General features: G+C 47.4%; 1 protein-coding gene across 4 annotated transcripts in view; it reads left to right on the top strand.

Moving 5' to 3' along the window:
• LOC143923523 (caspase recruitment domain-containing protein 8-like) overlaps positions 1 to 17424 on the top strand; it is a 124797-nt gene that overhangs the window by 82669 nt on the left and 24704 nt on the right. For all 4 annotated transcript variants that reach the window (XM_077447246.1, XM_077447245.1, XM_077447247.1 and 1 more), the window contains 2 exons: positions 8032 to 8082; positions 14767 to 14813. In XM_077447246.1, the coding sequence (XP_077303372.1) occupies positions 8032 to 8082; positions 14767 to 14813 (98 nt within the window). The remainder of the gene's footprint in view (positions 1 to 8031; positions 8083 to 14766; positions 14814 to 17424) is intronic.

The following is a 17424-nucleotide window of genomic DNA, read 5'->3' as shown; positions in this document are numbered from 1 at the left end:
CTGACAGCAGCTCCGTGACATACAGCGCTGACAGCAGCTCCGTGACATACAGCGCTGACAGCAGCTCCGTGACATACAGCGCTGACAGCAGCTCCGTGACATACAGCGCTGACAGCAGCACCGTGACATACAGCGCTGACAGCAGCTCCGTGACATACAGCGCTGACAGCAGCTCCGTGACATACAGCGCTGACAGCAGCTCCGTGACATACAGCACTGACAGCAGCTCCGTGACATACAGCGCTGACAGCAGCTCCGTGACATACAGCGCTGACAGCAGCACCGTGACATACAGCGCTGACAGCAGCTCCGTGACATACAGCGCTGACAGCAGCTCCGTGACATACAGCGCTGACAGCAGCTCCGTGACATACAGCGCTGACAGCAGCTCCGTGACATACAGCGCTGACAGCAGCTCCGTGACATACAGCGCTGACAGCAGCACCGTGACATACAGCGCTGACAGCAGCTCCGTGACATACAGCGCTGACAGCAGCTCCGTGACATACAGCGCTGACAGCAGCTCCGTGACATACAGCACTGACAGCAGCTCCGTGACATACAGCGCTGACAGCAGCTCCGTGACATACAGCGCTGACAGCAGCACCGTGACATACAGCGCTGACAGCAGCTCCGTGACATACAGCGCTGACAGCAGCTCCGTGACATACAGCGCTGACAGCAGCTCCGTGACATACAGCGCTGACAGCAGCTCCGTGACATACAGCGCTGACAGCAGCTCCGTGACATACAGCGCTGACAGCAGCTCCGTGACATACAGCGCTGACAGCAGCTCCGTGACATACAGCGCTGACAGCAGCACCGTGACATACAGCGCTGACAGCAGCTCCGTGACATACAGCGCTGACAGCAGCTCCGTGACATACAGCGCTGACAGCAGCTCCGTGACATACAGCGCTGACAGCAGCTCCGTGACATACAGCGCTGACAGCAGCTCCGTGACATACAGCGCTGACAGCAGCTCCGTGACATACAGCGCTGACAGCAGCTCCGTGACATACAGCGCTGACAGCAGCTCCGTGACATACAGCGCTGACAGCAGCTCCGTGACATACAGCGCTGACAGCAGCTCCGTGACATACAGCGCTGACAGCAGCTCCGTGACATACAGCGCTGACAGCAGCTCCGTGACATACAGCGCTGACAGCAGCTCCGTGACATACAGCGCTGACAGCAGCTCCGTGACATACAGCGCTGACAGCAGCACCGTAAGCAGCCCCAGGAGGAAGTCAGCACAGCACAGGGATGGTGTGATCCCCTCATAATAAGAACCCCCAGGAGGAAGTCAGCACAGCACAGGGATGGTGGGAGCCCCTCATAATAAGAACACCCAGGAGGAAGTCAGCACAGCACAGGGATGGTGGGAACCCCTCATAATAAGCAGCCCCAGTAGAAATATGACACCGCTCAACCTCTTCAAAGAGGAGGGTAGGGGCATATAGTACGGTGTGCTTTTTTGGGTCAGGGAAGTGAGCCAAATGAATTAAGAAGGTCTGTGTGCTTGATTCCAAAAATTGTTTATAGACATATACATGGTCTACTGATCACATGTGTTGAATTCCTCCGAGATCCATGCCTCATTCATTTTTAGAAATGTGAGGTAGTTAACACTGTGGTGAGCTAGGCGAGTACGCTTATCGGTCACAATCCCCCCTGCTGCGCTGAACGTCCTTTCGGACAGGACACTGGATGAGGGGCAAGCCAACAGTTCGATTGCAAATTGGGCAAGCTCTGGCCAGAGGTCAAGCCTGCCCACCCAGTAGTCTAGGGGTTCATCACTCCTCAGAGCGTCCACATCGGCCGTTAACCCAATGTAGTCGGACACCTGACGGTCTAGGCGTTCCCTGATGCTGGATCCGGATGACACCTGTCGATGGGTCGGCTGAAAGAATGACCTCATATCCGAAGTCACCAACACATCTTCAAACCGGCCTCTTCTTGCAGGCGCTGTTGGATTGGTACCCGCAAATCCTTCTCTGGGAGTGGGAATTGCTCCTCTGCCAGCGCACGCAAAAGCAGAATGCAGCATTTCTCGAAGCAAGGCCTGGAAGTGCTGCATTCTGACAGCCCTCTGCGACGGCGGTAACATTTCCGCCATTTTGTGTTTGTACCGGGGGTCTAAGTACGTTGCCACCCAGTACTGGTCCTTGACCCTCATGCTTTTTATACGGGGGTCCCTATTAAAACACTGGAGCATGAAGGCCCCCATTTGCACTAAAGTGGAAGCGGTGTGGTGGCCTGGCTCCTGCTCATCATCCAGGATAATGTCGTCCTCTTCATTCTCCTCTCCCCATCCTCGCACAACAGGGATCCCAGAAAGGTTTAAAGCATGCTCTTCTTGCTCCTGCTCATCCGCCCCGGCACCATCCTCCTCTGACTCCTCATCAGACTCCTGTTGTTGACTTGTCTCAGATAGAGTAGCCCCCCCTGGGAATTCATCCAGCATTGCGACTTCCTCATCTTCCCGCTCCTGCTCCTCCACAGCCTGATCAATGACACGACGCAATGCACGCTCCAGAAAGAAGGCATAAGGTACCATGTCACTGATGGCGCCATGGCTGCGACTGACCAGTTTGGTGATCTCCTCAAATGGCCGCAGAAGTCTGCATGTGTCGCGCATGAGCAGCCACTGGCGCGGTGAAAAAAAACCCAGCTCCCCAGAACCGTTTCTTTCGCAGAGTTCATACAGGTAGACGTTAACTGCACGTTTCTGCTGGAGCAGCCTATCAAGCATATAGAAGGTTGAGTTCCATCGCGTCGGGCAATCGCAAATAAGACGTCTGACCGGCAGATGGTGTCGCCGCTGAATGTCAGCAAGGCGAGCCATGGCCGTGTAAGATCTTCTGAAATGGGCCGAGATTTTCCTTGCCTGCCGCAAGATGTCCTGGACCCCAGGGTATTTGACAAGGAATCGCTGCACGACCAAGTTTAAGACGTGTGCCATGCACGGCACGTGCGTGATTTTGCCCTGTTTCAATGCGCTAAGCAGATTGGCACCGTTGTCACACACCACTTTACCAACTGTCAAATTGAGCGGTGTTAGCCACTCATCTGCCTGTGAACGCAAAGCTGAAAGGAGTGCCGGGCCAGTGTGGCTCTTTGCTTCCAGGCACAACAGACGCAGCACGGCATGGCAACGTCTCACCTGGCATGTGGAATAGGTTCTGGGGAGCTTGGGCGGTGCAGTGGAAGAGACGCTAGCAGCGGAAAAGGAGGAGGCAGCTGAGGAGGAGAGGGAGGAGGATGGAGTAGGAGGAGGAGAAGAAGAGTCAGGCCTGCATGCAATCCGTGGCGGTAAAACCAAATCTACACGGGTGCCACGGGTTACATGCTTGACGGCCGTCAGAAGGTTCACCCAGTGGGCAGTAAAACTGATATACCTTCCCTGCCCGTGTTTGCTAGACCACGTGTCTGTGGTCAGATGTATCTTGGCACCGACACTGTGTGCCAGAGATACATTCACTTGCCGCTGAACATGGCCATATAGCTCTGGGATGCCCTTCTCTGAGAAATACTTCCTTCCTGGGACCTTCCATTGTGGTGTTCCAATGGCCACAAATTTGCGAAAGGCCTCCGAGTCCACCAGTTTATATGGCAGTAGTTGGCGGGCTATGAGTTCTGACAAGCCAGCCGCCAACCGTTGGGCAAGAGGGTTATCCGGCGTCATCATTTTTTTACGCTCAAACATTAGGCCCACGGAAGCCTGCCTTTTTGCAGAAAAATGTGAGCTTGGCGTGATGGAAGGTGGAGTGGAGGACAATTGTGAGGAGAGAGGAGAAGGAGAAGTAGAAGACGAGGCTGGACGGTGAGAGCCTGCAGTGTGGCTTTGTGTGTTCCGTTGCTCCCACTGGGCTCGGTGATGGCTGCTCATGTGCCTTCTTAAGGCGGTCGTCCCTAGGTGAGTATTGGGCTTACCGCGACTAACGCGTTGACTGCAAAGATTGCAGATGGCAACGCTATTGTCAGCAGCGGACACGTTAAAAAAAGCCCACACTGCGGAGCCATGTGCCGGTGTCCTGGGAGCGCCAGATGTGACCGTACATGGTCGATGACTCGCTCCTGATACATTTGCAGTCTGCTTTGTCCCTGCTGTGCAATGTAAGTCATTGCTGCTTCTCCTCCCTATCTGCTGGTCCATATCTCCCTCTGAACTCCCCTCCTCTTCCTCTCTTGTGGGCACCCACGTGACATCACTAGACACGTCATCATCAACGTCACCTTCCCCACCGCTATAAGTAGAGTAGGCAGCAACACCGGGGACCAACCTCCTCCTTGGGCTGATCTGGGTACTGGCGTCAGACTGCTGAGTAGCGCTTGTTGCTACCTCCTCTTCCTGATCCAATACCAAGAGTGGCTGCGCATCAGAAATGTCCTCTTGATATGGATCGGAAAATAATTCCAGTGACTCAAGCGGAAGGTATGTGGTGGTGGTGGTGGTGGTCGTGTTGTTGGTGGTAGTGTCTTTGGGGGTGCACATAGCAGAGAGTGAAGAAGAGGGTGCAGATCGAGAGGATGAGGAGGGTGCAGAAGAGTAAGGCTGAGCGAGCCACTCAACCAAGTCTGGTGCATCCTTTAAAGTAATTGAACGCACCTTCTGCAACTTCCCACTTTGGCTCAAGCCTGTTGCTCCTGCCCTACCCCTACCACCCCTGCGGAAGGGCCTGCCTCTTCCTCTGCATGTCATTTTTTAAATGACCCTGTGACAAAACTCTTAGTCCCTATACCGCTGAAGGACTGCTGCAGTATAGGTGAGCGGTCAGCAGTGGTGCACGTCAACCCTATCTATTGTGGACCTATAGCGGTCCTTACAGAACAGCAGACTGTACCGCACTCAAGCCTATGTACCGTAGCACCCTATACCAAGTTACCAGTCCTTATAAGAACTTTTGTGGACCAAGCAGGTTGTGTATTAGTGTTTAGCAGACTGTACGTCAGTCCCTATACCGCTGAAGGACTGCTGCAGTATAGGGCAGCGGTCAGCAGTGGTGCACGTCAACCCTATCTATTGTGGACCGATAGCGGTCCTTACAGAACAGCAGACTGTACCGCACTCAAGCCTATGTACCGTAGCACCCTATACCAAGTTACCAGTCCTTATAAGAACTTTTGTGGACCAAGCAGGTTGTGTATTAGTGTTTAGCAGACTGTACGTCAGTCCCTATACCGCTGAAGGACTGCTGCAGTATAGGGCAGCGGTCAGCAGTGGTGCACGTCAACCCTATCTATTGTGGACCGATAGCGGTCCTTACAGAACAGCAGACTGTACCGCACTCAAGCCTATGTACCGTAGCACCCTATACCAAGTTACCAGTCCTTATAAGAACTTTTGTGGAACAAGCAGGTTGTGTGTTAGTGATTAGCAGACTGTACGTCAGTCCCTATACCAATGAAGGACTGCTGCAGTATAGGGCAGCGGTCAGCAGTAGTGCACGGCAACCCTATGTATTGTGGACCGATAGCGGTCCTTACAGAACAGCAGACTGTACCGCACTCAAGCCTATGTACCGTAGCACCCTATACCAAGTTACCAGTCCTTATAAGAACTTTTGTGGACCAAGCAGGTTGTGTATTAGTGTTTAGCAGACTGTACGTCAGTCCCTATACCGCTGAAGGACTGCTGCAGTATAGGGCAGCGGTCAGCAGTGGTGCACGTCAACCCTATGTATTGTGGACCGATAGCGGTCCTTACAGAACAGCAGACTGTAACGCACTCAGGCCTATGTACCGTAGCACCCTATACCAAGTTACCAGTCCTTATAAGAACTTTTGTGGACCAAGCAGGTTGTGTGTTAGTGATTAGCAGACTGTACGTCAGTCCCTATACCAATGAAGGACTGCTGCAGTATAGGGCAGCGGTCAGCAGTAGTGCACGGCAACCCTATGTATTGTGGACCGATAGCGGTCCTTACAGAACAGCAGACTGTAACGCACTCAGGCCTATGTACCGTAGCACCCTATACCAAGTTACCAGTCCTTATAAAAACTTTTGTGGACCAAGCAGGTTGTGTGTTAGTGTTTAGCAGACTGTGCGTCAGTCCCTATACCGCTGAAGGACTGCTGCAGTATAGGGCAGCGGTCAGCAGTGGTGCACGTCAACCCTATCTATTGTGGACCGATAGCGGTCCTTACAGAACAGCAGACTGTACCGCACTCAAGCCTATGTACCGTAGCACCCTATACCAAGTTACCAGTCCTTATAAGAACTTTTGTGGACCAAGCAGGTTGTGTATTAGTGTTTAGCAGACTGTACGTCAGTCCCTATACCGCTGAAGGACTGCTGCAGTATAGGGCAGCGGTCAGCAGTGGTGCACGTCAACCCTATGTATTGTGGACCGATAGCGGTCCTTACAGAACAGCAGACTGTAACGCACTCAGGCCTATGTACCGTAGCACCCTATACCAAGTTACCAGTCCTTATAAGAACTTTTGTGGACCAAGCAGGTTGTGTGTTAGTGATTAGCAGACTGTACGTCAGTCCCTATACCAATGAAGGACTGCTGCAGTATAGGGCAGCGGTCAGCAGTAGTGCACGGCAACCCTATGTATTGTGGACCGATAGCGGTCCTTACAGAACAGCAGACTGTACTGCACTCAGGCCTATGTACCGTAGCACCCTATACCAAGTTACCAGTCCTTATAAAAACTTTTGTGGACCAAGCAGGTTGTGTGTTAGTGTTTAGCAGACTGTGCGTCAGTCCCTATACCGCTGAAGGACTGCTGCAGTATAGGGCAGCGGTCAGCAGTAGTGCACGGCAACCCTATGTATTGTGGACCGATAGCGGTCCTTACAGAACAGCAGACTGTAACGCACTCAGGCCTATGTACCGTAGCACCCTATACCAAGTTACCAGTCCTTATAAGAACTTTTGTGGACCAAGCAGGTTGTGTGTTAGTGATTAGCAGACTGTACGTCAGTCCCTATACCAATGAAGGACTGCTGCAGTATAGGGCAGCGGTCAGCAGTAGTGCACGGCAACCCTATGTATTGTGGACCGATAGCGGTCCTTACAGAACAGCAGACTGTACCGCACCCAAGCCTATGTACCGTAGCACCCTAGACAGACCAAGTTACCAGTCCTGATAAAGAGCTTTGTGGAACAAGTGAGTTGTGAATGATTAGCAGACTGCAGCAGAAGGGCAGCAGTCAAGTATAATATTCTTTCTATATTTGGAAGAAAGAATATTATACGTGTACAAGCCTATTACCGTACCACTGATACCAGTCCTGAAAAGAACCTTTGTGGAACTAATAGTAACAGCAAGTCTTTAAAATTATCCTCACTGCCTGACACACTGCTTCCTGCCTGTCCCTATACAAATTGGCAAAAAAGAGTAGGCTGGAACGATTAGCTGGAACAGCTCTTTTGTGGACCTGATAGTAACAGCTAATGATGATGATGATGATGATGATGAAGAAAGACTAATCTGGCTGAGCTGTCCCTAAAATAGCAGCATACAGCGCTCTGTCCCTTTATCTAAACTGACAAAAGAAACTCAGGCTGCTGACCTAACACCTATACCAGTCCTGAAAAGAACTTTTGTGTACCAAATAGCTAGCGTTTTCTCTGTCCCTACTCCACACAGGATCCTTTCCCTACAGTGACAGAAGAAAGAATGTAAAATGGCCACCGGATCGGGTGTATTTATAGGTTAGGGGGAATGTCCAAGTGTCCATGAGCTGTCATGTCTCAATTGGTTGTCCTGTAACACATGATAAACGTGTCACGAAAGGTTAAAGTTCTTGTATACATTAAACACGTAAGTCCGCCGGGGCGAACGACGGAAAAAGGCGTTCGAACCCGCGGACGGCGAAAGTCGGAAATTCGCCGCGAAACGACCGCCGGGCGAACCGTTCGGCCATCACTACCAGGGAGCTTAAACAGTCTTGACTTGTCTCTTCTTTTGGTTTAATAAATGCAGCATAGCACTTTGCTTTTAACTTGCTACAAGTATTTGATGTGTCAGAAATGAATAATAAATAGATATCTAATAGGTGTTATTTTTTTATAGGAGAACTTGAAATGTTACAATCAACAATTCCAAACTTTAAAAGAACTGAAGGTATGATGTATATTCTTCTGACAAGAAAAATAAAATAAAACAGAGAACAAGACAACATGACCTTTATTAAACAAAAAATTTAACACAAACTCTGTAGGATCTTACCAAACAGTACAGAGGCTGTCTGTCCCCACAACCACCCATTCACACTAGCTACAATACCTCAGTCCAGGGCAGCACTTGTCAACCTTCGCAACACAGAGGAACCAAACTTAGGGAACCCCTGATAAAAATTACTATCTCTGCAACTCATGATACATTAGTGTGATGGTCAGTGGGAAGAATGGTCCTTACACTTGTGGTCATTGGGAAGAATTACCCCCTTACAGATAGCTAAAAAGATCAATGGTGTTAGTAGAAACTTATCTGAGAGGCAGAAATTTCTCAAGGAACCTCTAGCAACCTCTGGAGGAACGCTTGGGTTCCAGTCTTTTTGACTTTTATTGCTTGAAAACTTTTAAACAGGAGAGGGGTTAGGGCATGGGATACTACAAACACTGCACAGTAACAGGCTCCCTAGGCTCCCACCCCAGGATTCTGCTGAGGACAGGGAAATGGCCAGTACTCTGAGACCTTATGAGAGACATCTCAGTCCAAGCTACCCTTGGCACCTACATCACAAAAGCACACAGTCACCGGGGATCACAATTCAAGGTCCATACTCACAAGTCCCCAGGACAGCTGCCACCTTCCAGTTTTCTATGGACACGGCCTAGGGAGGGAGACTGTCCTACTCCAGACCAGATCTCTTATGATGAAGTCCTACAGTCTGCTCCTCAAAATAGATTGCTTCAGGCTCTCAACTTTGCCACAGCTGAGAACTCAAATACCAGCTACTCAGTCCACCGGCTATCTCCTAGGGCAGCAGCCCCAGAGGCTAAGGAACTCTCCCTGCTGAGGGAAGAACAATCTCCTCAGGGCTCCAAACTATTTATCACCTCCCCAGCCATCTTCTGGACACTCCTCTCAGGGTTTGGCTAGGACATGATAAATATCAAGCTGGTCATTTGACTCTCCCAGTAACGTCTTCCAGATGCAAGGGGAAGCAATCAAACTCCCAGCCTGTGAAACCCTGAACAGACCAGAACAAGCAGTCACTGCTCCTTCGACTACAATAGGAGTCAAAAACTAGATTTGCCTAGCATCCTATGCTAGGAGGATGTTACATCTAAAACTCAACTTTTTTGAATGTAAGCATAGGTCAACAAGTGGGCTGCCATGTACTGGGCTGGGTCTACAACCTGTTGGGCTCCTGTTGTCTTTGCAGAGTTGCAGTTAGGGACAAATTTCCTATTAGGCACTGTTGGCATGTGCCTACAGGCACCCTTTCTAGAGGGGCGTCCGAGGGGCGTCCATCTGTGTACCCATGGCCAGATCTAGGGGGTGCTGAGAGTGGTCTGCGCCCCCTCCAGATTTCAGTTGTGCCCCCCAGGTCAGCCCCCCTTTGAACATTGTACCCACGTCAGGGTCTGGGCAGGAAAATTGTCAGCAAGCAGACAGCTAGGAGGAGGTGTGGGCTTTCTGTGCTCTCCCCATTGCTGTGAGTGGAGTGCTCCTCCATACAGCGGATTACACAGGATGCTCTTAGATTGCATGGTATATGGCTTGATTATCCGCACTCTACCCACATTTCCAGGAGATGAGCAGTCCTTGGAGGAGGTAGGGGGCTGCTAATCCAATCTAAGGCTCCTTCCTGTCCAGACTTGCAGCGGACGTGGGTACAATGTTAATGCAGGGGTACAGAGAGCCCGCATCTCCTCACTGGGAAGGTGTTTGTGCTGGGAAGGGAAGGGTAATGGGGTGAGAGGTTTGTGCTAGGAGGAATGGGGGGCATTTGTGTTAGGGGGCAGAAATGGGGAATATTTGTGCTCTGAGGGGTGAATTGGGGGGGGGTAGGGATTTGTGCTGGAAAGGGTAGTTTGGAGGGGGTTTTTGTAAGAGGATAGATTCGAGGGGGTTTGTGTTAGGGGGGATTGGGAGGAGGGGGAAGATTTGTACTAGGAGGGGGATTTCAGGGGGAGAGGATTTGTGCTGGGAGGGTGGATTTGGGGTAAGGATTTATGCTAAGAGTGGGGATTTGGGGGGGGAGAGTTTACGCTAGGAGGGGGGTATTTGGGGAGAGGTTTTGTATTAGGAGGGGAGGGGGGATTTGGGGGAGAGGATTTGTGCTAGGAGGGGCAATTTGGGGGGAGAGCTTAGACTAGGAGGGGGATTTGAGGTGAGAATTTATACGGGGGGGGGGTGTAGAGGGTTTGTGCTAGGAGGGGGGATTTGTGTGAAATTGGGGGAATTTGAGCTGGAAGGTGGGATTGGGGGGCAAAGATATGTGCTAGGAGGGGGATTTGGACTGTGAGGATGGGGCATTTTTTAATCTTTGTTTGGGGAGAATTTTAACTTGCAGAGGCAATTTATGCTTAGGGGTGAGCGTGTTGATTAATGCCTTTTTTTTTGAGGGGGGGGGGGGATTCCAAATTCTCTACCTATAGGATCCTGAAATGTAAATTCAGCCTTGGTTGCAGTAGGGTGCTGAAACAGAAGTACTGTCGGGCACTACAGGTATAGTTCCAGCCAGATGGGGAGAGTGCAGTGTAGGAGAGAATGACCAGGTAAAGGCAAATTTAGTTGCCACTGTACTAGAGAGTTAAGAGAAAATGCAGCCTGACCACCAATGCACAGGGGTGGGCTTCAAATAACACTGCAATTGACCAGTATTACAGGGGAAGGGGGGGGTGAAGGGGGCAAAAGAGAGGTGTGGGAGCAAGTGATTAGGTGTGGTCAATTTATTCCCCACTGTATTAGGGAGGGTTAAAGAAAACTGACCACCAGTGTTGGGGGGAGGGAACTAAAAAGCAATGGCACTAATCACTGGTGTAGGGGTGGAGGAGGTAAAAGGCACTAGCACAGATGGTGGAAGGGGTAAAAGAAACTAGACACTGGCACTGATTACCAGTGTTAGGGGGAGAGGGGTAAATATCAATGGCACTGATCACCGGTGTTAGGGGAGAGGGGTAAATATCAATGGCACTGATCACCGGTGTTAGGGGGAGAGGGGTAAATATCAATGGCACTGATCACCAGTGTTAGGGGGAGAGGGGTAAATATCAATGGCACTGATCACCAGTGTTAGGGGGAGAGGGGTAAATATCAATGGCACTGATCACCAGTGTTAGGGGGAGAGGGGTAAATATCAATGGCACTGATCACCAGTGTTAGGGGGAGAGGGGTAAATATCAATGGCACTGATCACCAGTGTTAGGGGGAGAGGGGTAAATATCAATGGCACTGATCACCAGTGTTAGGCTCCTTTCACAATGGAGCGGTGTGCTAGCAGGACAGTAAAAAAAGTCCTGCTAGCCGCATCTTTGGAGCGGTGAAGGAGCTGTGTATTCACAAATTCTAAACTGCTCCTACCCATTGAAATCAATGGGGCAGCGAGACTATACCGCCGGCAAAGTTCCGCTGCAGCGACGCTTTGCGGGAGGTTTTAACCCTTTTTTCGGCCGCTAGCGGGGGCTAAAACTGCACTGTTAGCGGCCAAATACTGCCGCTAAAATGACGGTAAAGCAGCACTAACTATAGCGCTGCTTTACCGCCGACGCCGCTCCTGCCCTAGTGTGAAAGGGGCCTTAGGGGGAGAGGGATAAATATCAATGGCATTGATCACCAGTGAGGCGTGGAGGGGTAAAATACATTAGCACTGATCACTAACGTGGAGGGTAGAGGGGGTACTGTAGATGACACTGGCACTTATCACCAATGCAGAGAAAAGGGGTTTAAAAAAACACTAGCAATAATAATTATTATTATACACGATTTATATAATACCAACAGTTTGCACAGTGCTTTACAATGTAGAGGGGGGACAGTACAATTACAATACAGTTCAATACAGAAGGGACAGAGGGGCCCTGCTCATGGTGCTTACATTCTAAACTGACAGGGATGGGGAGATGGTACAAAAGGTGATAGCTGCAGGGAATGATCTGATGGGGGTGGCTCGGGTACAGTTTTTAGGTGGAGGTGGGGTAGGCATTCCTGAATAAATTGGTTTTCAGGGATCGGGTAGGGGCTGACTGGACATACTGGGTCAGGGAATTCCAGAGGATGGGAGAGGCTCTGGAGAAGTCCTGTAGGCAAGCATGGGAGGAGGTAACAAGGGAGCTAGAGAGCAGGAGGTCCTGGGAGGAGCGGAGGGGACAACTTGGGTGATATCTGTAGATCAGATTGGTGATGTGGCTGAGGGGCGATGTTGAGCAGTGATCACCAATGAGTCAAATAGTTACATAGTTAATCTGGTTAAAAGAAACAAGTCCATCCAGTTCAACAACAGAATAAAAAAAAAAAACCTCCATAGATACAATCCTTTACCCTCCATTGATCCAGAGGAAGACAAAAAAACCCCCTAATAAATGATCCAATTTGCTCCAGCAGGAAAAAAACATTCCTTCCTGAACCCCCGAGAGGCAATCAGATATTCCCAGTATCAACTTTACCTATAAATATTAGTACCCAGTTACAGTCAGGTCCATAAATATTGGGACATCAACACAATACTAATCTTTTTGGCTCTATACACCACCACAATGGATTTGAAATGAAACGAACAAGATGTCCTTTAACTGCAGACTTTCAGCTTTAATTTGAGGATTTTTACATCCAAATCAGGTGAACGGTGTAGGAATTACAACAGTTTGTATATGAGCTCACACTTTTTAAGGGACCAAAAGTAATGGGACAGATTAACAATCATCCATCAAACTTTCACTTTTTAATACTTAGTTGCAAATCCTTTGCAATCAATTACAGCCTGAAGTCTGGAACGCATAGACATCACCAGACGCTGGTTTCATCCCTGGTGATGCTCTGCCAGGCCTCTACTGCAACTGTCTTCAGTTCCTGCTTGTTCTTGGGGCATTTTCCCTTCAGTTTTGTCTTCAGCAAGTGAAATGCATGCTCAATCGGATTCAGGTCAGGTGATTGACTTGGCCATTGCATAACATGCCACTTCTTTCCCTTAAACTCTTTGGTTGCTTCTGCAGTATGCTTCGGGTCATTGTCCATCTGCACTGTGAAGCGCCGTCCAATGTGTTCTGAAGCATTTTGCTGAATATGAGAAGATATTGCCTGAAACACTTCAGAATTCGTCCTGCTGCTTTTGTCAGCAGTCACATCATCAATAAATACAAGGGAACCAGTTCGATTGGCAGCCATACATGCCCACGCCATGACACTACCACCACCATGCTTCACTGATGAGGTGGTATGCTTTGGATCATGAGCAGTTCCTTTCCTTTTCCATACTCTTCTCTTCCCAACACTCTGGTACAAGTTGATCTTGGTCTCATCTGTCCATAGGATGTTGTTCCAGAACTGTGAAGGCTTTTTTAGATGCAGTTTGGCAAACTGTAATCTGGCCTTCCTGTTTTTGAGGCTCACCAATGGTTTACAACTTGTGGTGAACCCTCTGTAGTCACTCTGGTGAAGTCTTCTCTTGATTGTTGACTTTGACACACATACACCTACCTCCTGGAGAGTGTTCTCGATCTGACCAACTGTTGTGAAGGGTGTTTTCTTCACCAGGGAAAGAACTCTTAGGTCATCCACCACAGTTGTTTTCCGTGGTCTTCCGGGTCTTTTGGTGTTGCTGAGCTCACCGGTGCGTTCTCTCTTTTTAAGGATGTTCCAAATAGTTGGTTTGGCCACACCTAATGTTGTTGCTATCTCTCTGATGGGTTTGTTTTGTTTTTTCAGCCTCTTTGGATCTCATATTGAGAGTTGACAGCAACAGATTCCAAATGCAAATAGCACACTTGAAATGAACTCTGGACCTTTTATCTGCTCCTTGTAAATAGGATAATGAGGGAATAACACACACCTGGCCATGGAACAGCTAAGCAGCCAATTGTCCCATTACTTTTGGTCCCTTAAAAAGTGTGAGGCACATATACAAACTATTATAATTCCTACACCCTTCATCTAATTTGGATGTAAATACCCTCAAATTAAAGCTGAAAGTCTGCAGTTAAAGCACATCTTATTCGTTTCATTTCAAATCCATTGTGGTGGTGTATAGAGCCAAAAAGATTATATTTGTGTCGATGTTCCAATATTTATGGACCCGACTGTATGTTATATGTTTCTAGGAAAGAATCCAGGCCTTTTTTAAAACAATCTACTGAGCCGGACAGAACCACCACTGGAGGGAGTCTATTCCACATTTTCACAACTCTTACTGTGAGGAAACCTTTCTGTATTTGGAGATGAAATCTCTTTTTTTCTCTAGGCGTAAAGAGTGTCCCCTTGTCCTCTGATGACCTTAGGGAGGGTTATTATTATAGACAATAATGGTTTCAATTTTCCCTTCAGTGTGAATTGTGTTAGAATGGAAAAAAATTCAGAAGAACCAAAATTTAGAACCCTTTTTGTTTTGAATGGGCTGTCCAACTCAAAGCAAGTAACTCCAATGCACAAAAAGGCACTTGGGATGTTCTCTGACACTTGAGGCCCTCTTATTCTGAAGGTAACAAGCTGCCCTGCTAATATTAATATATTAAAGTTAAGCTAATCTTAAAGTTAATTTTAAAGTGAATATTCTTGCATACTTGCAAATAATATTATATTTAAAAAAAAGTTACAGATCAATGCTTATAATGTTATTAATAGTTTGTTATGTATTTATTTCAGAGGAGATGGACATGGAGGATGAACAGCAGACACAACCGTTTAAGAAGGTGAGGCTGGTTTAAGGTAACTGAAAATAGGAAAACATTTTTATGATACTGACCTATTCCAGTTATCTCTTCATTTGGTGAAGACATAAAGCCCAATGTATCAAGTAGGCTTGTGCAATTAGTTTCATAGCGAATCGAAATTCAGCCGAATTTTGCATCTTTCGGACATTCGGATGCATCCGAATGTCCGAATAAAAAAATAACGAATTACAACGAATACGAAAGAAATATAACGAATGAATTCGACATGATTCGGTAATTCTTTAAAGATCTAATGAAACAAAAGGTCAGCTCAAAGTAAATCTTATAGTCCAATCAGCTAATTAATTTTGTGCCGGAGGATGGATTACTGGCAAAGTGCATTCCTGAGAACTGAGTGAGAAGGGTGTTGTACTGTATTTGAGCCGAGGAGAAGAGACGTTGTCATTGTGTGTGTTAAAAGATTCAATAAACAAACGACTTTCCAAACTACAAATCATTATCACGAATGTCTATACATACATAAATAGCGAATTTCAACGAATACGAACAAATGAATTTGACACTCTACGAATAATAACGAATTATCCGAAAACGTATTAACGTAACATAACGAATATAACAGAATGAAATTATGTATTTTACGAATGACAACGAACCGAAACTAAACTAAATTTTCCGTTGTGCACAAGTCTAGTATCAAGTGCCAACACTGGGTTTTTGTTAGTCCAATACATTTATTTCAGAAATTAAAGTCCTTAAAGTGGAACTTTAGTCAGAGAATAAAGTGCTGCTAGATGAATTCAGACTGGCCCCTTTTGCAGGTATAGATTTGTAAAACATTAAAAAATAAGAGCCTATACTGTTTAAAATCCAGTAACACATTGAGGCTGATTTACTAAGACAAATGTGCTGCGCCAGTTCACACCTTAATTGTTGCGCTGGAAAAGTCATTAACCAAACATGGCATACTTTAAATCGCAAAACAATAACAAATATGTAAACTCCCCCTGGTGCTAGGGTAACTGCGGTTTTCTCATTGATAATAGCGCACGCCCAATACAATTGGTTAATTTCATCTCATTGGATGTGTTTTGTTAGGCAATTAGTAGGTGTTCTCAGTTAATTAACTCCTTTGATGCTAATCTCATTCCTATTACTTCTAATATATCTTTGAAATTTGTTATTTTTTTCAATTTCTTCCCAAATCTTTCAATACATTACAAAGAACAGAGAAGAGTTTCTAAACCCAATAAATTAATATTTTACGATCTTGATCTTTAAAGGTGACCATATGTTGCAATTAAATCTTAAAAAAACTAGATTTAGTGCAAGAGCCTGTTTGATTTCTTATCATTTGAATTCATTGTTCAAGTGCGTCTTCCTATTACCCATCTTGCCGAAATATCAAGTTGTACAGAGATTGGCCAATCAGATTGCATAGTGCACGACCATCTTAAGTGCCAAATTTGGAATGTAGATGTGCCATGACCCACTTGTATTTTCCTAACGATATTTCTTGAGCATTATACAAGTCACATGAGAACCCACCTTTTTTCAAGACATGCTAGACCAGCCTTTCTCAACCTTTTCAACACAGAGGAACCCTTGAAATAGTTCTCCGGTCTCGAGGAACCCCCCCTGCTAAAAATTAGAAACTTGCAACTCATGATACATTAGTGTGATGGTCGGTGGGAAGAATGGTCCTTACACTTGTGGTCATTGGGAAGAATTACCTCCTTACAAATAGCTAAAAAGATCAATGGTGTGAGTGGGAACTTATCTGAGAGGCAGAAATTGCCCAATGCTGAAGGAACCCCCCAGCAACCTCTGGAGGAACCCTGGTTGAGAATCACTGTGCTAGAGTGATCAGGAATCTTCAAACTACGGCTCTCCAGCTGTTGTGGAATGACATATCCCTTGATGCATTGTAAAACTCAGGCATTCACAGACATGACTAGGCATGATGGGAATTGTAGTTTCTGAACAACTGGAGGGCTGTGGTTTGAAGACCCCTGTGCTTGACCATTATTATGCCTCCAGAAATGGGAGTGTGGCCTCTACCCAACTTCTCTCTGCTGGTGGACACAAGAACCTACATCTATAGATATATATTTGGGCAGCACAGTGGTGTAGTGGTTAGCACTTTCATTCTAGCAGCAAAAAGGGTTGCTGGTTTGAATCCCACCCGCAACACCATCTGCCTGGAGTTTGCATGTTCTCCCTGTGCCTGCGTGGGTTTCCTCCAGGTACTCCGGTTTCCTTCCACACTCTAAAAACATGATGGTAGGTAAATTGTCCCTAATATGTATGAATGTGTATTAGGGACCCACACAAACACTACCCCATGTTAAAAAAAAAATATTTTTTTCTTAATTTGCAAATAAGGATCATCTCTTCCTCAGAGAACGGTGAGCGGGGCATGGTGGTGGGAAGAAATTAGCAGCAGTACAAGCAACTTCCTGTAGGGGTGTGATGACATTCCTGTGTGCTGTGCACCGCTTACGGGAACCAGATAGTGACTTCCGCGCATACAGCAGTTGTGCATCTCACATACACGGCAATCGCACATATAGATGTATTTGGTGCATATAGCTGCAGGAACCCAATTTTTAGGGAAATTAATAGTAAA

This window comes from Lithobates pipiens, unplaced genomic scaffold (assembly GCF_037356315.1).
Source record: "Lithobates pipiens isolate NorthernLeopardFrog02 unplaced genomic scaffold, aLitPip1_a1.2 Scaffold_22, whole genome shotgun sequence".
In the NCBI taxonomy this organism is placed as follows: domain Eukaryota; kingdom Metazoa; phylum Chordata; class Amphibia; order Anura; family Ranidae; genus Lithobates; species Lithobates pipiens.
This window is presented reverse-complemented; position numbering and strand designations above follow the sequence as displayed.